We start from the raw sequence: 23,267 nt of genomic DNA, 5'->3' as shown, positions 1-23,267 counted from the left end.
GGTTGTTAGACTCTGTGTCTCAACTGTTTGAGTTAACTAAGAGTTTCGACGGTAGATAAGCTTTAAAGGTTGGACAGTAGATAAGCTTTAAATGTTGAATTGGGTTGTCACAAACATGATAAAATCAAAATCTTTTAGTTGAGTAGAAGAAGGGGTGACACCGGAGGTTGAGTCTCCGAACATCCATAAAATTCCGTTTTCCACAAAATAATAAAAAAGTTAATTTTTAAATTATTTTAAAAAGACAATATATTCATCTAAATAGAAGAAATACTTCACCAAATTAATTTAATAAAAGACGCTTCTTCTAGAAAAAACCATTGATGTTCAAACAATTTTATTTAAAAAAGGTTCTTAAAATGAAAACATGTGTAAAAAATATAAATTGGACTTCTGATATTTTTTTACCTTTTTTTTTAAAAAAAAACACAAGTTAATTATTTATAAATTGGACTTCTGATATTTTTTTTTACCTTTTTTTTTAAAAAAAAACACAAGTTAATTATTATTGTATTATCTGAAAAATTGTTTTCTACATAATCATGACTTTTTTTAAAAAAAAGAAACATAGATTACATAATCATGACTTTTGTCTCAAATATTTGTTCCATATAATTTTTAGAATATATTCCAATTTATTATTCTTTCAGTTTTTATTAATCTATCACAAATAAATCATATTTTTAATAATAATTGAAATTAACTTTAATAGTAACGGATGCCTTTTATTTTTTAAATATTATTTTAATTTGATTCAAGGATAAAAAAAATTATGTTCTACCCATTTATATTTTCCAATTTTCGTTATTCTAAAATTTTAGACAAGGAAAAACCATTTTATTATATTTTATTTTTAATGGTTTATTTTAATCAAAAAAATTACCAAATAATAATTATTTTATCGATAATTGATATTTGTAAGAATTTTGGAATATATTTTACTTCTCTAAAATTAAAATTACAATCTAAGTATTTAATTATTGAATTTCAAGTGGGCTGCTGCTGCTATATTATTCCAATCTCGAGAAAGCCCATTCCATAGTTGGCCCAGGGATTGAAGCCCAAATCCAGACCCGACCCGGTTCAACTTTAATTCTCCACAAGCCACGTTCCACGATACAATACGCCAGGAGCTCCGAAGAAATAAAGAAATCGTTCATTATTCCATATGAAAAATCTTCGCAAATTATAGTCGACATTCCCCTAAGCCCTTTGAATTTGATCCCTCGCTAGGTTTTAACGAGCAAAAATTCAATATAATTACGGGAAGTATTTGAAATCTCGCCGTCTGTTGCTTCTGGGTGAGTGGCGACACCTTCAGTGAGTTCCCAATGACCCCTCAAATCTATGCTATATTTTTTCCCATTTTTTATTTATTTAGTGAGGTACGTTGTTGGTTTTTTGCTGTTGCTGGTTCAATTTGATTGTGTGTAGCCTGATCCCTTTACAAATAATAGATTCTCATGTTTGAATGCCTTTTTCTGACACTTTTCCTTGGGTAATTGTTTGTCCCTCCTCAAAACATATGTTAAATTGACCTATGATATTTGCAAAAGTGTTACCTTGATTTTTTTTGGTTTCATTCTGTTTACCAGTTTCTTTCTCGTATAAACCCACTGACCCTTCCTCAAGAGTTGCTATTGCGATTTGATCTGAATATTCAAATCCTTTTGTTTGTTTATGCTGGACATTATTTTCCTGGTTTATGTTGTCTTTGGCTTGCAGAATATCTAATTTCCAGGTGCTTGGTTTCACACATAAAATATGTATCTTACATAATTCTGAATTTATTTCAATTGACTTACATGATGAAATTGTAGAATTTTACCACCAATTGGGAATATATGTAGAACAATTAGTGCTGAGACCTTCTTATTCCATGAGGATTATTTCTTATTATGAATTGGATCTTATACTTCCATGGTATTATGAATCTATGATATAATCATGTAAACAACTTTATTCCTTTAATTACTATACGTCTGTTTACAATCTTGACCCAGTCTTTTTTGTATCTAATGGATCTCTTTTTCATCTGGCATATTGTATATATGTTTTTTTGTTTTCTACAATTGTTTGGTGGACTTAATTGTTGGTGTCTAATATCTTATATGAATTGGATCTTATACTTCATTAGTATTATGAATCTATGATATAAACAACTTTATTTTTTTTATTACTATACGTCTGTTTACAATATTGACTGATAGTCTTCTTTGTATCTAATGGATCTCTTTTTCATCTCGCATATTGTATATATTAGTTTTTGTTTTCTGCAATTGTTTGGTGGACTTAATTTTTGGTGATAATATCTTATATGAATTGGATCTTATACTTAATCAGTATTATGAATCTATGATATAAACAACTTTATTCCTTTTTATTACTATATGTCTGTTTACAATATTGACTGATAGTTTTCTTTGTATTTAATGGATCTCTTTTTCGTTTACAATATTGACTGATAGTTTTCTTTGTATTTAATGGATCTCTTTTTCATCTGGCATATTATATATATTTGTTTTTGTTTTCTGCAATTGTTTGGTGGACTTAATTGTTGGTGACAGTGTGAACTTTTGTTAGAACTCTCATTTTTGTTCTGAAGGTATGTGATAATAGTTATGTCCTTTCCGTGTCAGCAAGCGACTGTATTTCTTTTACTCCAAGATCTACATACTGATTTTTATACTATTTTTGAAACAGTGTAGTACACTTTTTTGCTCAGTACACACGCAACTTATCTGTAATCTTCAAACCCAACTCCTGTTTCTCTGCTAGGTTTCCAACCTTTTTCCACAAATTCAGAAGTTTCTCAGATTTTTTGTATTCTATTGTGTACTTTCTTTGTTTCATTTGTTTTGTCTGTGTGGATTGATTAGCAGCTGGCATGGTTGCAAATGGTGCATATTTGTGAGAATGTTTTGAATTGATCTTTTGTTATGAAGTTGAAGTAATTTATTTTTTTAAATTTTTTCATCATTGTTAATGGGTTAATATTGAAAACAGAATTTTTAATGTAAGATACACTTAATACGATATAAACTGCTTCATCCAGCTTCAAACTTCAATTTGATAATGTTTGTTTTTATGTGTTGAAAATGCAAATAAAGAAGTTCAATCCTATAAAGCATTGCCTCAAAAGGAAGAAAGAGAGCCAGGCATCTGCTTTCTGTTTGCGTTAGATGAAGGTACTACACTTTTGATATCTTCTTGCTTGAGGTCTCTTGATGTGATAGATAAATTGGATTTTAGCATTAACATGAAATGCAGATTTAGATCTCTTACCCGGTTATCAAATCTTGCATTACCTCAAAAAGAAAAAAAGTTGGGCTACCGCTTTGTTTTTGCATCGAATGAGGCTATTACATTTTTTAAATAATCTTCTTTGACTCTCGGGATTGCTCTCTTAAATCCGACAAATCTTAAATTAAATTTTAGGTGAACAGTTTTACCAAATTGTAATTTATAGCTTCAAAATATGTCGTTTTGCTCTACTCAACTCAGTTAATGAATATGCGTTTAGAATTTAGTTGTTAATTATCCCACTATTGGAAATTTCTGTACGCATACTGTAAACTTAAATATAACAGATCATTTCAACTTACATATTTTCTTTATGTCACAATTACTCTGATAGATAGCATATTGCTAATTTTTGTAGATCGACTCATCTTTACAATCATTTGGTAAATTTATATTCAACATGCATTCAGTACTTACAAATTTTTTATTAGATTTAATTATATTTCTTTTCATCTTTACCTTAAATATATAGGTTATTGATTTATTCATGCATTATATCACACATAACCAATGCACATGTCTCATATATTGCGTTACACACGCTACACACGTGCATCGGCGGCTAGTCTTATATTATGGTATATCAAACGCACAAAATCTCAAAGATTGTAATATATCCAATAGGTCTCATTAAATTTGAATTTATTTGATAGTTATTTTGATTTTTGGGTAGCTGGTGCTTGTGTGGATCAAATTGTGCTAAAAATACTTGTATTTATTGATAATTTGTGTCCTTTTTCATTGAGCAGGGTATTTGTGGGTAGGAAGACAGTTCAAAGTGCTTATTCTTAGCAAGAGAAGCGTGGAAGGTCGGATATATATATATATTCTTCTTCTAAGATTTGGTGAATTGTAATGGCTTGGTTTAGAGCTGGGTCTCAAGTGGCAAAGCTTGCTGTGAGGCGAACTATATCACAAAGTGGTTCATACTTAGCGAGAACTCGGGTCTCTTCTGTGCAGAACCAATATTTTCATTCTACAGTTTTTAAGTCAAAGTCCCAATCAGCTCCTGTCCCTCGTCCTGTGCCACTCTCCAGGTTGACCGATAGCTTTCTGGATGGGACCAGCAGTGTTTATCTTGAAGAGCTTCAGAGGGCATGGGAGCAAGATCCCAGTAGCGTTGATGAATCATGGGACAACTTCTTCAGGAACTTTGTTGGTCAGGCGAGTACGTCACCTGGAATTTCTGGCCAAACAATACAAGAGAGTATGCGGCTTTTGTTGCTCGTGAGAGCTTACCAAGTTTATGGTCACATGAAAGCTACATTGGATCCACTGGACTTGGAACAGAGGCCCATTCCTGATGATCTAGACCCGGCCCTTTATGGTTTGTCAGAAGCTGATCTGGATAGAGAATTCTTCATTGGTGTTTGGAGAATGCATGGCTTCTTGTCTGAGAATCGTCCCGTGCAAACTTTAAGGGCTATATTGACTAGATTAGAACAGGCTTATTGTGGAAAAATTGGCTATGAATACATGCATATTACTGATCGTGAAATGTGCAACTGGTTGAGAGACAAAATTGAGACTCCAATACCAATGGAGTATAGTCGTCAGAGGCGAGAGGTGATCCTCGACCGACTTATTTGGAGTACTCAATTTGAGAATTTCTTAGCAGCCAAATGGACGGCAGCCAAGAGGTTCGGGCTTGAAGGTTGTGAGACATTGATTCCCGGCATGAAGGAGATGTTTGATAGGGCAGCTGATCTAGGGGTGGAGAGCATAGTTATCGGAATGTCACACAGAGGAAGACTGAATGTTCTGGGAAATGTTGTCAGGAAACCACTGCGACAAATATTTAGTGAGTTTAGTGGTGGTACAAAACCTGTGGATGAGGTTGGGCTTTACACTGGAACAGGGGATGTTAAATATCACTTGGGAACTTCCTATGATAGGCCAACTCGGGGTGGTAAGAGAATTCACTTGTCTTTGGTTGCTAATCCGAGTCACTTAGAGGCAGTGGACCCTGTTGTGGTAGGGAAAACTAGAGCCAAACAATATTACTCTAATGACATCGACAGAACAAAAAACATGGGTGTCTTGATCCACGGTGATGGTAGTTTTGCTGGACAAGGTGTTGTATATGAAACCTTGCATCTTAGTGCTCTTCCAAATTACACCACTGGTGGGACCATTCACATTGTAGTGAACAATCAAGTAGCATTCACTACGGACCCTAAAGCAGGAAGATCTTCACAGTATTGTACAGATGTTGCCAAAGCTTTGAGTGCACCAATTTTCCATGTCAATGGTGACGACGTAGAGGCAGTTGTTCACGCTTGCGAACTTGCCGCGGAGTGGCGGCAGATGTTCCACACTGATGTTGTGGTTGACATTGTATGCTATCGTCGATTTGGGCACAATGAAATTGACGAACCATCCTTCACTCAACCTAAAATGTACAAGGTCATTTCTGAATATTACCTTTTATGGTTTAAACTTTTATTGATTTACCGGTATCTCTACCTTACCTTTTTATTTCTTGGATTCTTTTTAAAAGCTCATTCTTATTGATGCCTGGTATTCAGTTGTGTATTGGTTATTGAAACTTATTAATTTCTTACTTCAATGCCTTTTATAGGTTATACGGAATCATCCTTCGGCACTTGAGATTTACCAAAAAAAACTGCTAGAATCTGGTCATGTGACAAAAGAAGACATCGATAAGATAAGCAGCAAAGTCCTAACAATTCTCAATGAAGAATTTACTGCCAGCAAAGAATATGTCCCACAAAGAAGGGACTGGCTTTCAGCTTACTGGACCGGTTTCAAGTCTCCTGAACAGCTTTCACGTATCCGTAACACTGGGTAATGCTATATTTGTTATTCATGTTATGCAGTTCTTTTACTGCTTAAAGTTTTTTGTGTATTTAACATATCCTATTTTTCAGAGTGAAACCTGAGATTTTGAAGAATGTTGGCAAGGCAATTACTACTCTGCCTGAAAATTTTAAACCTCATAGAGCAGTGAAGAGAATTTTTGAGGACCGTGCCAAAATGATTGAGACAGGGGAGGGTATTGACTGGGCGGTGGGAGAAGCACTCGCCTTCGCTACATTGCTTGTGGAAGGAAACCATGTTAGATTGAGCGGACAGGATGTTGAGCGAGGTACTTTCAGCCACAGACACTCTGTTCTACATGATCAGGAAACTGGGGAACAATACTGCCCTTTAGACCATGTCATGATAAACCAAAATGAAGAGATGTTTACTGTAAGCAACAGGTATGTTCTGGTACTATCTCTGCTCTATATATCAAGTTATGTGTGGATTATTTTCTGGAGTGTATTTATCTTAATTACTGTAAGTAATAAATATTTAACTGGAAAACATTCTAAATGATATTACTTTATTTCCCTTTATCATCATTAACAATGTGAGAATTCTTCTTGTTTATACATAGATAAATTGCAGTGATTTTCATTCAAGACATGTCTATTTACTTGTACTGAGTAAAGGAGACGTACTTTTGAAGAAATCTGATTAAATATGTTTGTTTCTGAACCTTTTGTGTGTTATATGGTTGCCCGTGTCTGAAAATCCTACCAAAATATCCTGTTATATTTTATACTCGGAATTTTTCTTGGATTCATCTATTTGAATTCATATGCTTTCAGCTGCTTAAGACTTGTATATTTGAAAATACCTGGTTTCAAACAGAGATTGAGGTAGCGTTTGTTGAGCTTTCAATTCAATTCCAAAGTTTTGCAAATCATATTGAAATTGGATATATATTTTGATGTTGTGTAAAAATAGATTTATTATAATTTATTCGGAAAAAAGTAAGAATGTAATGATTTGGAAAAAAAAATAACGATTGTGTGATTATTATGCTTTGAATTGTTGATTTGAAACGTGGAATGATGAGTTGGGTAAACTTTTTGATAAAGAATACGGCTTGTGGTCGTTTGATTATTCATCTAGAAATTGTTGGACTCTTGAATTGAGTCTAACCCAAAAAATCCCAATTTTTTTTTGTCTCATGGATTCAAGTTTATGATTTTATGGAACCAGGTTAATGGTTTGACTAATCACTGGGCATCAAGATAGCTAGGAGGGAATGTTATTCTTGGCCTTAGATGAGATAGCCGTCTTATCCAAATGAAACAAGTACACGCATTAATCTTATCAAGCCTTATCATGCGGAAAGTCTTAAGCACAAGTATTAAAAATCGAAGATGATTAAGCAGACAACTTAGTTTAAACATCAGTTTTAGTTTCCATGCTATCATTTTCTGCAGCATTGATTCCAAATCTAAAGCATCAAAGGTTGAATTGAAATATAGCTCTAGTTTGTGAGGCAGAACAGACTAAAAGCAGAAATAAGAAGTAATAAGTGACGAATACAAATGCTATTCTAGTCTTCGTCATCAGCACAATTCTGCTCACATTTATTGTGATTATAATGGAACCTGTAAACCCATAATCATCCTCTTCTAAGGTTGACACTGGCCTCTTCTGTTCCCTTATCCATTAATGATGTGCCGTAGTGACAGATAAAGTTAGTGTACGCGGTAAAAAAGAGCAAATTTCAGCATACTATTTTTACTCTCACATTACATAAAAATAATTTAGTTTTACGAAATTTATTGCATTTCAAAAATATTTAATCGAATGGAAATTTGAGAAAGCTTGTTTTATTTGTCGATAGCATTTCAAGTGGTTCTAGAGCACCAAAGAACCATTTGCTTTACTGTGCACTAATGCTTGAGGAAGTAAAAAATTAAATGGTTCATAGCCAGGCCCTGTGCTAAAGCAAAGGATTTTTGACTCTTTGACAACTTTGATTTTGATAAAAAACCAAGTCATGGACGCATGTCTTAACATTGCTTCCTGTATCTCATTCTTGCCTATGCCATAAATGGAAAAAAAAAGAAAAGAAAATGAAAACTAGTCTGTCTTTCAAGAATTTACACAGCTTAAATCCTTAACCCCTTGTTCTCTCAGTAAGTTCAAAGACTGAGATACCCAATTTTCTGACAAACAAACCATATCATAACTTTATCATAAATAGAGGAATTCTAATTAAATCTAACTAAGTTGGAATAATATTGTATCCAACAGACTAAATTTTCCATCACTGCACTGAAGTTGAATCATAAATCTGTATATGAATTGTGGTATACTCGAACGATGATGATATCTTATGCTCATTTGAATGAGCTAAAACCATTGTCTTGCTGTGTGTTGACCTAGTGGTTGAACCTTTGCATTGTTGATGTGATTCATTTTCCAATTAAGATGGTTTTCATTGTGTCACATTGTATTAATCACCTTACACAATTAGTTCTCGTGGTTTACATGATATATGTTTGATCACATGAACAATTTTGTGGCTACCATGAAAATTATTATTTATTAATTACTGTTGGGCTTTCTCCAGCTCTCTTTCAGAATTTGGAGTTTTAGGATTTGAAGTAGGTTATTCGATGGAAAATCCCAATTCGCTTGTGCTGTGGGAAGCGCAGTTTGGTGATTTTGCCAATGGAGCTCAGGTGATATTTGACCAGTTTGTTAGCAGTGGGGAGTCCAAGTGGTTGCGTCAAACTGGATTGGTTGTCCTGCTACCCCATGGATATGATGGTCAGGGCCCTGAACATTCAAGTGCGCGTTTGGAGCGTTTCCTTCAGGTCTTGTTATTTTCTCCATCATCCTGCGGCTTATCCCATTTTTTAAAAAAATTACACTGGATTTTTATAAACCTGTTTTTTAACAAAAAAATGTTTCCTATTGGGAGCCCTTCTTGTATATGTTGTTATTTGATTTGGGGACTGTCATGTTGTATCCTCAAGTGTTTCTATTTTTCCTTATTTGGTGGCTGAATGGATTGATTCTCTTTGTCTGTTGACCTTGAGATAGAATAGAAGAGAAAATCTTTAAAACCTGTTGGGTGTTCTCTTGAAACCCTCATATTTTCCCTGGTACATGGGGCAAAGTGCAGCTATCCAAAAGATTATCTGAGGTTCCTGAAATAGGTTCATATGCTTTACCTGACAGTAGTTTCATGCTCTGGACGATTGATGTCCAATATCAGTGATCCACTGTATGCTGATGACTTTGAAGGTCCTCAACTTTTTGGCTGAAGACTTGCTTGATGAAATCTATTATATATTAAATTATATATTTTTTATAAAAGTTGAGCACATCATACAAACTGCATTTGTGTGGCAAGGACACCAAAATATGTATATCCGTATTTTGTGGGGATTTTGGTAATTTTGTAAATATTCTAAGTTTCTAACTACTCCCGCGTCTTCTTAAAAGTGGAAACCAACAATTACCTTAATCGTAACTGGCCCAATAATCTCGTTGATCATTTTCCTCCCATTATTTTAAATTTTAATTCTGTGATGCAATTCAAATTTTGGCTATTTCCCAAATTTCTTTCCATCTCATCCGAGCTTTTCTCAGTTGCTGCTATATTCTGTTTTCTTCTCTATCATCATGTTTCAATGACAGAGGTTAAAACTTGAGAGCATGACGATTTATTGAAATATTCCTTCCATCTCGGTATCGGGTGAGACAATCTCCATTTTTACCTATTATTTTTTCCTTCATGAATCAGTACTTTAAATTGTTTTTTTATTGCATTTTTTTCTACAATGTTTCATGTATCCTTTGAATGTAAAACAAGTGTTTTTCAGTTTTTTTTAGTTACTATTATTTTACCTTGAAGAAATTATATTCACTGTCATTTGGTGCCCATGTGTCGTGGTCATTGTTTTACACACGCATCACTTGTGCGTCTTCCGCCAGTCTAAATAAATATTCTGGCAGCTATACCCCGTTCTTATTTTTTTTATTTTTTTAAAAAAAATTAGGGAGAGTTTCACTAGATTATGTGTTACTTGGATTTTATGTTTAAGGGCTTTGGGGTTGTGAAACTAGAAGTTATATGATTAATGTCAAATTAAATAAGTGACTTTGTATCATATTGTGGTCGCTAACTTTATGATACTTCCTATCTTCTAATGCATATTTTTGGCACTGTGAAACTGTTTCAAACCAAGCATTTTGAATTCTTGAGGAATTTTGACGTAGAAATCACTCTTTATTTTTCTTCAAGTGTTTATCTTTGGGATTCTTGTCTTTATCACTCTTTATTTTTCTTCAAGTGTTTATCTTTGGGATTCTTAGCTTTATCAGAATTGAGGCGAATTCAGCAATATTGTGGTGCATGATGGAAATTGGTATTTTCTGCGATGTTACAAATTTGTTGTTTCCTCTGCATACTAGCTTAAGAATTTTTCTACGATCGCTTATTTGCCATCTACCTTCGACGGAAAAGTCTCATTTGTATCTTTTGTTTCATCAAAGAACAGTGAATTAACTTTTTTTTTGTATTGCAGATGAGTGACGATAATCCTTTTGTCATTCCTGAGATGGATTCAACCCTTAGGAAACAGATTCAAGAATGCAATTTTCAAGTGGTGAATGTGACCACTCCTGCTAATTATTTCCATGTTTTGCGGCGCCAAGTAAGTGAATTTGATAGATAAAGCTGTATTAATTACACGAGTCTCTTACACTCCTTATGCTATAACCTTTTTCTTTTATATGTTTCAGTTACACAGGGAATTCCGTAAACCTCTTATTGTCATGTCACCGAAGAACTTGCTTCGTCATAAGGACTGCAAATCCAATTTGTCTGAGTTTGATGATGTTCAAGGTCACCCTGGTTTTGACAAGCAAGGAACCAGATTTAAACGGCTTATAAAAGATCAGAACGATCACTCGGATCTTGAAGAGGGTATTAGACGGCTAGTTCTCTGCTCAGGAAAGGTGAGAAATTTTCATCTCTCCTACATGCGTTGTTGGCTCTTGCTTTCACACTTTTCGATTTTTCTGTTTTATATTTTTCAGGAGTTGGTGGTAGGGCGTGCATTCACCAAGTTTTATGATAATTTAGATTTGTCTTGCGATAATATGATTGATTATGATGTCCAGATAATGGTTCTGAATAAAGGATATAGTACCCTTCAATTAATTTTGAAGTTACCAGAGTATGGCTAGGAAATTTATATATTTTTTCTAATTTATTCAATCTATTTTTTTTCTGTCTGTTTGCAGGTCTACTATGAGCTCGATGAAGAGAGGAAAAAGGTTGGTGGAAAGGATATTGCAATTTGTAGGGTGGAGCAACTTTGTCCATTCCCTTATGACCTCATCCAGCGAGAATTGAAGAGATATCCAAGTATGTTTTTGAAAAGATGTCTAGCATATCAGTATGCTATTCAAAAACTGGAGCATTAAGGATGGTCTTTACTTGATAAAGTGATTATATGATTTACATAAAAACGACATCGAGGTGTATGAAAAGTGTCGGTCTGTGATCTATTCTACTCGCTTCTGGTTTAATTTTTCCTTGTTATTGTTTTAGATTCCGAGATCGTATGGTGCCAAGAAGAGCCCATGAACATGGGTGCATACAGCTATGTTGCCCCTCGTCTAGGCACTGCAATGAAAGCACTGAGTAGGGGTACTGTTGATGACATTAAGTATGTTGGCCGTGCTCCATCTGCCGCAACGGCTACCGGCTTTTACCAAGTTCACGTGAAAGAGCAAACTGAATTAGTCCACAAAGCTATGCAACCCGATCCAATCAATTCTTGATATTCAAGCGGTCAAGTAGTTGCAATGAAGCCTTTTTCTGTGTTTGAGCGTTTTTCCCATTTCAAATGGGTCACTGTTTCAAACTTCAAATGATCTTATTGTTATTTTTGTGAGAATAAAAATACTCTCTGAGACTCTGAAATCAATTTTATTGATGAAATATTACTTTTATGCGAACATTTTTGTAAAAGAGTTCGACATTTGTGTTGTCATGTGTATTCATTCCCATGTAGTGTTGAACTTATTACATCTTTCATGCTTTCTGCGTGACAAAAGAATGAATTTCAGAAGCCAACAATGCGAATATCTCTAATCTTCACACGATAATTGTACATCATCTGAAAAAACTTGGATAATTTAAACTCTGGAGGGAGTTCCTCCTCTGAATATAGGCGATCAGAAAAATATCTGCTTCTCAGGCGACAATTTGTTTGAACATGGACTCAGTGTCTCCACATAGTTGGTTCCATAAGCTCGGCGCCGAATCCGACCAGAAAGGTTGAGCTGGATTTGATTCCATCCCTCGTCCAATTTCAATGGCATGGTGCAAATAAAAGGCTCAACTCTAGTGACAGCCTGCCTGCAGTAATAGAATGATATTTCTGCAAATGGCAGTACCTGAGAGTGAAACATCAAGTATGGAGAAATACACCAGTACTTCAACTTTAAAATTACCAAAACATAATGAGTGTAAAATGCAGATAAATAACAATGAATATACATACTAGTTCTGTACTTGTTAAGATAATCGATTTCAACGTACCTCGTCAGTTTGGTTCAGTCTAACTGAACTTTCCAAATTATTTCCGGGATTCGCACACTGATTTCTAAAAATTGTATTTATCAATTCTAAGGTATCACAAGTAGTACCAAACTCGAATTATTCTACAATTAAATTCGAAAAATTCCCAGATAATATAGGTTGAAATATCTTTATCAGATGCACTAATCTTCTTTAATTGCCGAGTCTGCTAATATGTCCGAGAAATCTAAGAAATAAATAGTTTAACACATACAATCTCATAAAAATAAAATAAAACAATTCATATATTAATAGAGTAGAATCAAAATAAGTAAATCATGAAATGATCCTTAGAGACAAAAAAAAATCAAATGGTTGGAAGTGGCGCAACCATTTGAATATTAATACAGCATAAAACACAAACAAAAATTGTAAATAAATTACTCCAAATTAGTTTAAGATTTTTGCAATATATTTCACTTCTCTAAAAGAAGAAGAAACATGCGAGAGAAAATGTTGTTTTAATTTGATTTGAAGATTCATTTTAAAAGATATTTAGTAGAAATAACTAAGGTTGTATTTGGAAAGATGAATTTGAAATCCATGTATTTCGATTATAATTTTATTGTTAACGACGAAACGATCGATGAAAGTTTAAATTCATATGTTACTTACTCATACATTAGTTACACAAAATAAAATGAATTTCAAATGCTTATATTATTGAGTGAACTTGTAATTCATCATAATTAATATAAAACACTATATAAACATGCAATGTTCGATTTGAAGTTTATGTTATTGTTTATCTAAAACTACAAAAATACAGTTAAATATATATGAAATATATAAATTTGAAATTCATCAATCCAACATTAGATTTTATAATATTCAATTTTTTATGAGTTGTATTGTAAGAATAAATAAATAATAGGTTTAAGGATTTTGGAATATATTTTACTCCTCTGAAATCAAAATTATAATAATCTAAATATTTATTTTATTGAATTTCAACTGGGCTACTGCTGATATATTTTATAAGCCCATTACATTGTTGGTCCAGGGCTTCCAGCCCAAATTTTGATCCGACCCGATTCAACTTTAATTCTCCACAAGACACGTTTCGCACTACAATACGTCCGTGTTATATTTCTGTCACAGACTGGTGATTTAATGTACCGAGCTCCGAAGAAAGCATAGTTCATTACTACGCTCGTAATAAAAAAATAATCTTCTCGCAAATTATAATCAACAATTTCCCTAAGCCCCAAAAGCTCTGAATTCGATCCCTCGCTAGGGTTTAACGAGCGAAATCCATACTCTGTTTTCAGATTTACTAGTGTGAAGAAGTTATTTACAAATGCTTCTAAAAGGTACTGCCATTTCACCAGCTTACGTAAATTATTTGTTTATAATTGTGTTTTTTTGTTTGAGATTTTGCATGATAATTTTTTACCAGTTGTATGCAGTTTATTTGTTTTAATCGAGTAACTGTGAGTGTTTGTTGTTCTCAGAAAATTATAACTGGTGTGATTGATGTTGCTGGTTTAATTAAATTGGTAATTTAATTTGTTTATTTCTTATCGAATTTTTTGGTTGTTGCATGGCCTTTTGAGATTTTTCTGGTATGCTTTTTATGTGGAATGTACTTGTTAGATAGAAGGAGATGATTTTCGTGGTTATACCTATTATAGAGATGCATGTGTAATCTTTGGTTTATGATGCTTTTTTTAGTATCTAATGTGTTTGATGAGTTATATTTCTTTTTAATATTTTCTCGGCTTTATCTATTGCAATGAGGTGCAAATGTTGATGCAATGTGGTCATTAATTTAAATATGATTTAACAAATCCGTGCTTCATATACCTTTACATTTTTTAATTATGAAGGTTAAGTTTGATGACACAGTTCAGTATATATAGTCTGTTACATGGTACTGTAGTAGAGTAAAATGGTATTAAATCAGGTAAAGATGTGTTATTGCTTCGCACATTCCAGTTTATTCACCCAATGACCCACATGTGCATCCCGTGTGACTCGAACTCGGGATCTAAGTTTGGATCATCATTTGCTTCACCATTCAGATAATTGATTGATATGCTATTTGAAATGCACAAGTGAAAATTTTGGAAACAGGCTGAATTGTTTGGTACGTTACAATAGCCGCATCAGGGATTGCATACATTGTTTGCTTTGAGTCTCTTCCCTTCTGATGCAAGTTTTAGAAATCTGGAAGCTGATCATATGCTTTGGTGTACTACCCTTTTGGTTTTTCTCCTCTTATTAACATTATATTATATTAACGCTTATAAGTTGAAATGAAAGTGCAGTACTCTTCAAAAATAAAATTTGCAATATTAACAAGTTGAAGTTACGCCTACCAGTTTTGCCAGACTTCAACTTTTTATTACTTGCCATATTGGATGAATAATCTCAAACCCATTGTGGGATTCTCAAATTGACAAAATCTAATTGAGACTTTATCAAATATAATATAGATTTTCCCAAGTGTTTCTAGGAAACATACATAGCGGCTTAAGTTTGGTAGTCATTTGTTGACAAAAAGCCATCACCGGATGCGTTTGTTGAGTTTCTGTCTACTTGTTGAGGACGACTTTATTGCTGTCTTATTTTTCTGTACTATATTTTGTTTAATTCTTAATTATTTTCGTTACTTTTCTCAACGCTACTATGCTAGTTTACCTGCTTTAAAAATAGATCAATGACAAACTTATTGCCTATTTAGCATGCACGACCAAAAAAAAATTAGATAAGAAATTAAAAAAACACAAGAATGAGCATCTGTAGTTTTCAACAAGTCGATAAGTTCTACGGGGATAATAATTTGAAACGGCACTCGACGTCTGTAAAATGAGACGTCATCACATTAATTTTCTCTCAACCTACTCATAATATTACCTGTTTTCTAGTGTCAAAAGAATCCGTTATTGCTCGAATTGGTGCACAAATATAATTCAAAAGTCTCTCGCTTCCTGCTATAAATGTGTGCCCTCAGCGAGTTTTGCCATTCTATTCTTGCCTTCTTGGTGATATTTTCATAAGCCTTGTTTCAGATCCCCAATTTTCTTCTATTAGTTTCTGTGATTTCACTTTCTATTCTATCCGATAGATATTTATAGACGCTAATCAAGGTACATTCTTCCATATTTATTTACTTGTTATTTTATTTTCATTTACTTGATTTGTTTAATTATAAGTTCTGTAAAATGTCCTTGCCATTACTAGGAACAATTAGCAACAACTTCGAAAATCTACCAACTTCTAAGGACTAAGAAAGGCCATTTACATCAAATTGTCACAATTTTCAGTTTGCAATTTTGAGTTTGAACATTGAAGTATGTATACTTGTGGAGAAAGGATTATATTTATGGGCAAATAGCATTTTCCACCCTCATAAAAGTCCAAAAAAGCATAACCCCCCCATATTAAAATTAATAGCGTTTTGTACCCCTGTGGTTTTGTAAAAAGCAAGCATATTTACCCTATTTGCAAGGGGTTTTATACCTGATTATTTAAAAATACAGGGTTTTAAATGCCATTGATTTGACAATGGAGGTTTTTTGCTTTTTTGAATTTTTGCATGGGTTCCGATAGAATTTGTCGTATATTGATGATCTTTCTAAGTTTCTTCACCTCAAGAAAGATCGTAAAAATAATGTTGATGACATGATGCTCTCAACCAGCCTTAGGAAAGTTGAGAATGCAGGAATTTAATTTTTGTTATTGGTCTTCTTCACATCATTGTCTTCATCTTGCATGCCCTTTTTCCCAGGTTTATTGAATCTTATTAAAATTGAGTCAGTGGTTAGGCTATGACATGAACAATGGCACTCAGTGCTGGCACATAGATGGATTTTTCGGAGGTTTTGTTGGATGTTGTTTTTCGGAAATTAAAAATCTTTAATCGTGTGGTCTTATTCAATTTATTAATCTATATGAACAAATGTTCAAACGAAAATAACTATGCAATACATAAATCAAAACACTAAATTGCTCAAACCCTCGTGCTGGAATTTAAGGAATATTAGGTCGATACATATATTAGCTTCACTCACCACATATGAATCCAGCCTGTCCACGATCAGTTTACATAGGAGTTATTACATTTCTTACACTTAGATCTATACATTTCATTTGGTGATTCTCCAAAACTACATTGAGAGAATTTTAGGAAAGTATGTGGGGGATTTTGTTCCATTATGAAATGAGGATATGCTTATATTTATAATCTTTCTATAAGAAAGACAGTCCTTCTCAAGCACTGTATTGGAGCTGATCCATATCAAAAGAGATTACAGACGCACGTTGGATTTTGAATGTCTAAGTTGTGAGTTCTAAACCCAAGCCAAGACTAATAAATATAATTCCAACACCTCATATTACTGATTATTTTAATATTGTTGAGGTTATCTCGTGGGGAATTCGTAGCAGTTTACATTTTGCTTTTCAAACTTCTGAATACAATAAGCTAACTGAATGACCCAATTCTTTATTTGGCTGCATTTCTTGCCACCACAAGTTGTAAAATACTTAATGAATGTAAAGTTTGATGATTCATTTTTCCGGTGTGCTGGTAGCAACACTTAATTTTAAAGCGCTTATTCATAAAGTCATAAAACTCTTGTTTTTTAACCTTTAATTAATTCACTCTATTATGTGCAGCTATTTGTTTGATAATTAACTTATTCATCTCAATGTTTACTCCAAAACCAGCATGTAAAGTCAACCCCCATACAAAAGAAGATTAAACAAACTAGTTCGCATGGGTGCATGTAATTGCAGTTATTAATAGGACCAACTCTTGATCACCATCACTTTCACCAAGCTGATATTGGGATTTATGTGTTTGGTATCTACAGTCTCCTTGTACGCATTGTTTGGTATTAGTATTTCTGATTTAGAAATCTGCTGAAAGATCCAAATTGTCTGAAGTATTTTTGTTCTCTCCAACACGGATGAAAGTGGAAAGAAAGCCGACCAAAATGAGTTTGTAGGACCTTCTTTTATAGAGGAAGAGAAAATTGGGATGAAATTAATGCCGAGAGAGAACATACTGAAAATAAGTTTTTAGGTCCATTATATGTGGAAGAAAGATTGAGATGAAATCCTTGTTTACACATCATCGAGTCTTTAAAGTGAGCATAAGAATTTTCATGTCTTGAAGAAGTTGCGCAATAATTGATTAACTGATGAATTTCATGATCCCAAAGTGCCTAAGCACCGTTCATATGAATATATTCTTCCATTATTTATGTTATGATCGCTGCTTGTTATCATATCATTAATCATGAAAGAATTCAGGGTTTCTTATTTTCTTACTTACAAACAAGTGTCCTATACATTTGGGGACTCTGACCTATCGTTATTAGTTATAGATTTTTCTTTTATTCGAATTGACTATGGAATAAATAAACTTTGCAGCTATTTCTCAAAATGAATCAACTTGATCAAGGGGAGAGCACTGGTGGCCCTTCGCTCCTTCCTGCGAAGCGTAGACGTGGTCGTCCACGTAAAGATCCCAGCCTAAAGCATGCTAAAGCTGCTCGCACACCCCCTGGTTTTTTAGGAACGAAAGAATACCTTTCTCAGAGAGCTGATCAAAACAATGGAATCGATGTAATGGTTGGCCAGCCAGTGACTGGCGTTGTTGAGGCTACATTTGACGCTGGTTATTTGCTTACTGTTCGAATTGGTAACTCAGATACAAATTTAAGGGGTGTTGTTTTCAAACCCGGACATTTTATTCCAGTCACAGCAGCTAACGATGTTGCCCCACATATGAAAATGATTAGAAGAAATGAAGTCCACATGCCCACAGAAAAACGAGGTTGGTCACGTGGCGAGAAACTTCCAATTCAACCAGGTGCTATAGTTCCTTTAAAACACAAATATTCATCGCCAAAAATAGCTCCTTCTGTTCCTCCCGTCAATGTGACAGACACTGTGGCTCCTATGGTACTTCAACCTGGCAGTTTTTTGAATGAGATATCGCCTTCGAACCAAATACCTTTAAGCGCACCCCATTCTGGTCACGTGTTGGAATTCGGAGACGATGATGTGCATATGGTTGAACCTTTAGCCATGTTTCCACCTGATCGATCTATACCAGTTAGCCAGATGTTTGTGGCCACACAGCCCCATCACAGCCACCAAGTTTCTGTAGTTAGTGAGCAGGTTAACACCAGTTCTGTTCAAGAAGGTCCCTGTGACAGTGGACTGGAAAAAGGTGACCACTCAATGAAATCAATAGATACCGATACATCAGGCTCTTCACAAACATCAGATACTCAGACGGAGAATAGCAAGGAAGCATTGAAATCCCTATCAGAAGATTTAGGAGGCATTTCAACACAAGAATTTGGAAATACCATTGATCCCTTTTCATCCAAGCCCTTACAATCTGAGTCTGGCACAGAATCTTTTTTCGATTATGGAACTGGGAAAATGACCGATCTTTTAAAGGTAAGAAGAAGCCTCAACTTATGCAAAAGTGCAAATATCTTCGTTTTAGAGAATCCAAGCCATGATTTCTTGTGTCTTTCTTTGATTACATAACTTGCTCTAGGCTGTACAGGAAAATAAGAAAGAGAATGAGGTGCACATCACAGAAGAATCAACTCCCGTACCCGAGGTTGAGTTTCCAGAAACTTATGCGGCTGAAACAAATTTGGAAAACGAAGCATCATTCCATGATTAGAAATCTTTCTGATCGTACAGCAACATACATGTGTTTGAACAAGTGCAGTGGCAATCGGCGAGCATGTGGGAAGCCTTCTCTCTAGCGAAGGAGTTTGGGAGCATGCTCTGTTTATTTAGAGTCAAAAGTAATTTAATGTTTACTTCCATTATAGGTGCACAAAAACTGCCTTCTTGAAACCCGGGTCTTAATATTATTCAGTTTTTGGATTCTCCTCATTTCGGTTTTCTTGTTTGGCATGCTTCATTTCTTGATATTCTTGTTGCATGTCTTTGCTTTGTGATTGTTCTGTCACTCAAGCACTCATGCAGATTCATTTGAACGCTGAGTAAAAAAAATTCAAAAATTCAAAGTTTATGTTTAATTCTTTAAAATATAAATTTTGTTTTGTTTTGTTTTTTAAAAATATTTTGTAATTAAATTTCTAGCTTGCCCCTCTACTTTTGCTGAACATCTCGCTGAATTATTGTGTCGGATCGCCTCACTCGATTGTGTTTGATAATTTGTTTGTTTGGTTCGTTATGCAATAGGGTTTGGATATTAGACCAAACCGGAATATATTTCTTTTGCAATTGACTGTAGGCTGTATGTGTATGCATGATAATATTTTTTTTAATGAGTTTGTCATATTTCATGCCACATTTTTTCTCATGTAACTAATATTTATTATCTTCTATGATTCTTTACACATTATCATGTACGGTAAAACATTTCAATTTCAAGATAAAAGGGAAAAAGCCAGAGAAAAAATAAAAGACAGACAAGAAAATTATTAATAAACTCATACAATTAAAGTTACTTAACAAGTATTATACGATAGTTCATATTGATCCACCAAACTAATTAACATGAAATGCTAAGCATAAAAAAAAACTTTGAGTGGGTCTCATGTGAGACTGTCTCACGGATCTTAATCTGTGAGATGAGTCAACTCTACTCATATTCACGATAATATTCACGATAAAAAGTAATACTCTTAACATAAAAAATAATATTTTTTTATGGATAACCCAAATAAGAGATCCGTCTCCCAAATATGACTCGTGAGACCGTCTCACGCAAGTTTTTGCCAAAAACTTTTATGATATCATATCATATATCAATTTTGTAAGTTGGATGTCCGATTAGATTCATTAAACATATTAATTTTTATGTCGAAAATATTAATTTTCATTAAATATATATTTTTTATGTCGAAAATATTAATTTTTATTGTAGATATCGATCTTTAATATTATTATATAATATTAAATAAATAAATAAATTTATATATATTATTAATATACAAAAACTCAAATAAAAAAATCTCACAAGAGGAACATAAAAAATATAAAAAATTACTCTTATTACCTTGGATCAACCTTCTAGATGAAGTATCACGGTCAACGGAGTTGGCAGCAGCATGAACAAATTGGCCGATTCAATGAACAAGCCATCACCACTGACTTCCAAAATCTTCTCTCATTTCCTTCCTCCTTTAAATTTGATCCCAAAATTTGAAAACTAGATTTCTCAGAAAACCCAGTTCAAAAATATGCTGGATTTCTACTTCACGATCCCGTATGGGCTGCTTTTGGTGGTGGGGGGCGTAATTGGACTACTCGAGGAAAGGCAGCACGGCGTCGCTGGCTGGTGGCGCCGTCACCGGGTTGCTGCTCGTCCTCGCCGGATATCTTAGCCTCCAAGCCTACAACAAGCGCACAAATTCCTACTTTGCCTTGATTCTGGAGACTGGTATGCTTCTTTTTAATCGACGCTTATTTTTCTAAATTTGAGATCAAAATAAAATTAGTATATGAATTGAATTTAAGTGAAATATTGAAAGGTCTGAAATATTTCTTCCCTTGCCAAGTTCCAAAAAAAATATGAGAACGCTCTTGGTCTAATGATATTCATTAAAATTGGAATAAAAATAGAAACCTCAGTATAGACTAACACGTTGTAGATAAAAACTCAATTTCATGAGATGAATCTATGATGAAATCCATGAATATATTTTAGGAAAATATCACGATTCATTGTAGATTCGAAGACAAAAACTTGTGTAAGACGGTCTTACCAGTCGTATTTTATGAGACTGGATCTCTTATTTGGGTGATCGATTAAAAAAATTACTTTTATTATGTTAAGGGTATTATTTATTATTGTAAATATCGGTGGTTTATTCGTACACACAGATAAAAATTTAGGTCAACATCAATAGACCTACTCTAATAAAAAGAACTAAAACTAAGTAAATTTTATTCTCTTTGATTAGTTTTAAATTCATGTAAATAAAATTTAAATGTCTGTATCATATTTGTAAAACGAGATATCACTATGAAATTAAATTTAATATATGTATCTATTCTACTATTTCAATTATTTATGTACCGATTTGATAATTGTACTTTTATGCACCAAAATCATAATAAACCATATATATATATATCCCAATCCGATAATTAACTATGGTATGTATTTATCAGATTTTAATTTCAAATTGAGAAAAATACTTGTGGACTATAAACTAAAGTCATTTTCCATTGTTCTACCAAATCTGATGATAAAGCAACGGTTCACATTTTAAAATGACTGTACTTATATCTTCATATATTAAGCATACAAATTGATCTTTGTCATTTTTTTCTGTTCAATCTTTGTATCATTGTACTTTTGGTTTTGCATTACATGTTATCGAGTCATTCGTGCTGCGTTTCTTGAAACAGCTATTGCTGCCTTGCTAACCTGGGTTATGACCCAGAGGTATCTGCAGACTTCAAAGATAATGCCAGCCGGTATGGTTGCTGGGATCAGGTAAAGTAAACTCGAACGTGCACTTGCAACTTGTATCGATTTGAAAATGTTTGTGCATTGTGTTTGTGTGATTGAGTTTCATAAAACAGCGTCTACGATTTATCTGAGCTAGTTCATATATGAGCATGCTCGAAGAGGCTGCGAGTTATATCAGCCAAGTTCTCACGTCATTAAAAAGTTTCCTAAGTTATATCAGCCAAGTTCTTCCGTCGTGGCTGCCTGTCGACTTACAGTGCACAGTTGCTCGATTACTATGGATTGAAATTTCTTTTTCCGAACTGTTGGGACTAGACCCTACTCAATTCTCAAACCTTTTTGGAATACAACCTACTCTCAGTTCCTTTAGAATGTTGTGCTAAAGTATCGCCTCCACTCGATACCATTTGCAACGTTTTCTCGTTAATTCTGCAGGATGGGTCAATCCTCCCATCTCCCGTTTGGCTTTGCAATGTATCTGCCACTAGTATACAATAGATAACATTTCGATTTACCTAGACTAGCAGAATTGTTAACCATTGGTTTCTTATTTGCAGTTTTCTCATGACTGGATTTTATCTGTACAAGATTGCAAATGGTGGCAACCACATCCCTTCGAAATCTGACTAATTCTACTGCTAAGTTAGTCCCATACAATTTCATGCTGTATGCTGCATCCACACAGACATGTTAGAATTTTTGCATTGGACAATGAAAAATTGATGAGATGTATTGTACTTGTACGACCATTATTTTTATATACTAATTTCATATGCCATTTACTCTGAAAAATGAAATATCAGACGAAAATAATATTTTGGGATGGATGAGCTAAAGTAAATCAAACATGCTAAAGCTGATTTCTTTTGCTGAAACTGCAAGTAAGACTAGTAGCTTAAAACCAGTAATATGATTGTTTGATTTGAAACACCAATAGGTTAAATTTAGTCCTATTTTGGGGAAATTGATTTCGTTTTTGAAAATGAATGTGGGATAATTTATTTATGAACTTTACAAATTATGTCTCTCTCTATATAAAAATGTATAACAAGGTCATTTAGAAAAAAAAAGATTCTTTCTCAGGCGAGTCTGTCTAATGTAATTTACCTGATCATTTGT

At 33.8% G+C, this 23,267-nt stretch overlaps 2 protein-coding genes, 1 long non-coding RNA gene and 1 pseudogene across 7 annotated transcripts; 3 read left to right on the top strand and 1 right to left on the bottom strand.

The window, feature by feature from the left end:
* The first annotated feature begins 1,129 nt into the window (after window positions 1-1,129).
* On the top strand, window positions 1,130-12,093 carry LOC140822703 (uncharacterized). 4 transcript variants are annotated; one of them, XM_073183549.1, is made up of 10 exons: window positions 1,130-1,301; window positions 3,111-3,188; window positions 4,053-5,709; window positions 5,885-6,111; window positions 6,195-6,527; window positions 8,687-8,933; window positions 10,653-10,781; window positions 10,870-11,085; window positions 11,374-11,497; window positions 11,684-12,093. In XM_073183549.1, the coding sequence occupies exons 3-10, from the start codon at window positions 4,159-4,161 to the stop codon at window positions 11,914-11,916; spliced, it is 3,060 nt and encodes a 1,019-aa protein (XP_073039650.1). In that variant the 5' UTR covers window positions 1,130-1,301; window positions 3,111-3,188; window positions 4,053-4,158; the 3' UTR covers window positions 11,917-12,093. The 4 variants fall into 4 exon arrangements, with proteins under 4 accessions (XP_073039650.1, XP_073039648.1, XP_073039651.1 ...); XM_073183547.1 differs by having other exon boundaries at window positions 1,130-1,320; XM_073183550.1 differs by lacking the exon at window positions 3,111-3,188.
* Window positions 9,452-10,646, bottom strand: LOC140822705 (uncharacterized). Its single transcript, XR_012116017.1, has 2 exons — window positions 10,401-10,646; window positions 9,452-10,352 (listed from the first exon to the last, which is right to left on the bottom strand). It is a non-coding gene; the product is annotated as an uncharacterized lncRNA (long non-coding RNA).
* A 1,750-nt stretch (window positions 12,094-13,843) lies between the features above and the next one.
* Window positions 13,844-19,587, top strand: LOC140822698 (uncharacterized). 2 transcript variants are annotated; one of them, XM_073183539.1, is made up of 3 exons: window positions 13,844-14,031; window positions 18,101-19,141; window positions 19,254-19,587. In XM_073183539.1, exons 2-3 carry the CDS (start codon window positions 18,113-18,115, stop codon window positions 19,374-19,376), a joined length of 1,152 nt encoding a protein of 383 aa, XP_073039640.1. In that variant the 5' UTR covers window positions 13,844-14,031; window positions 18,101-18,112; the 3' UTR covers window positions 19,377-19,587. The 2 variants fall into 2 exon arrangements, with proteins under 2 accessions (XP_073039640.1, XP_073039639.1); XM_073183538.1 differs by having other exon boundaries at window positions 19,245-19,587.
* Window positions 19,588-20,721: 1,134 nt separating this feature from the next.
* On the top strand, window positions 20,722-22,971 carry LOC140824517 (protein FATTY ACID EXPORT 5-like; annotated as a pseudogene).
* The last annotated feature ends 296 nt before the right edge of the window (window positions 22,972-23,267 follow it).

The sequence above is a fragment of the Primulina eburnea genome, chromosome 2 (assembly GCF_022965805.1).
Source record: "Primulina eburnea isolate SZY01 chromosome 2, ASM2296580v1, whole genome shotgun sequence".
In the NCBI taxonomy this organism is placed as follows: Eukaryota; Viridiplantae; Streptophyta; class Magnoliopsida; order Lamiales; family Gesneriaceae; genus Primulina; species Primulina eburnea.
This window is presented reverse-complemented; position numbering and strand designations above follow the sequence as displayed.

Coding starts and splice junctions, on each gene's coding strand:
- LOC140822703 (XM_073183550.1), top strand. CDS start 4,159: ATGGCTTGGTTTAGAGCTGGGTCTCAAGTGGCAAAGCTTGCTGTGAGG. Junction 10,782..10,869: donor TCCATGTTTTGCGGCGCCAA/GTAAGTGAATTT, acceptor TATATGTTTCAG/TTACACAGGGAATTCCGTAA. Junction 11,498..11,683: donor AGAATTGAAGAGATATCCAA/GTATGTTTTTGA, acceptor TTATTGTTTTAG/ATTCCGAGATCGTATGGTGC.
- LOC140822698 (XM_073183538.1), top strand. CDS start 18,113: ATGAATCAACTTGATCAAGGGGAGAGCACTGGTGGCCCTTCGCTCCTT. Junction 19,142..19,244: donor AAATGACCGATCTTTTAAAG/GTAAGAAGAAGC, acceptor AACTTGCTCTAG/GCTGTACAGGAAAATAAGAA.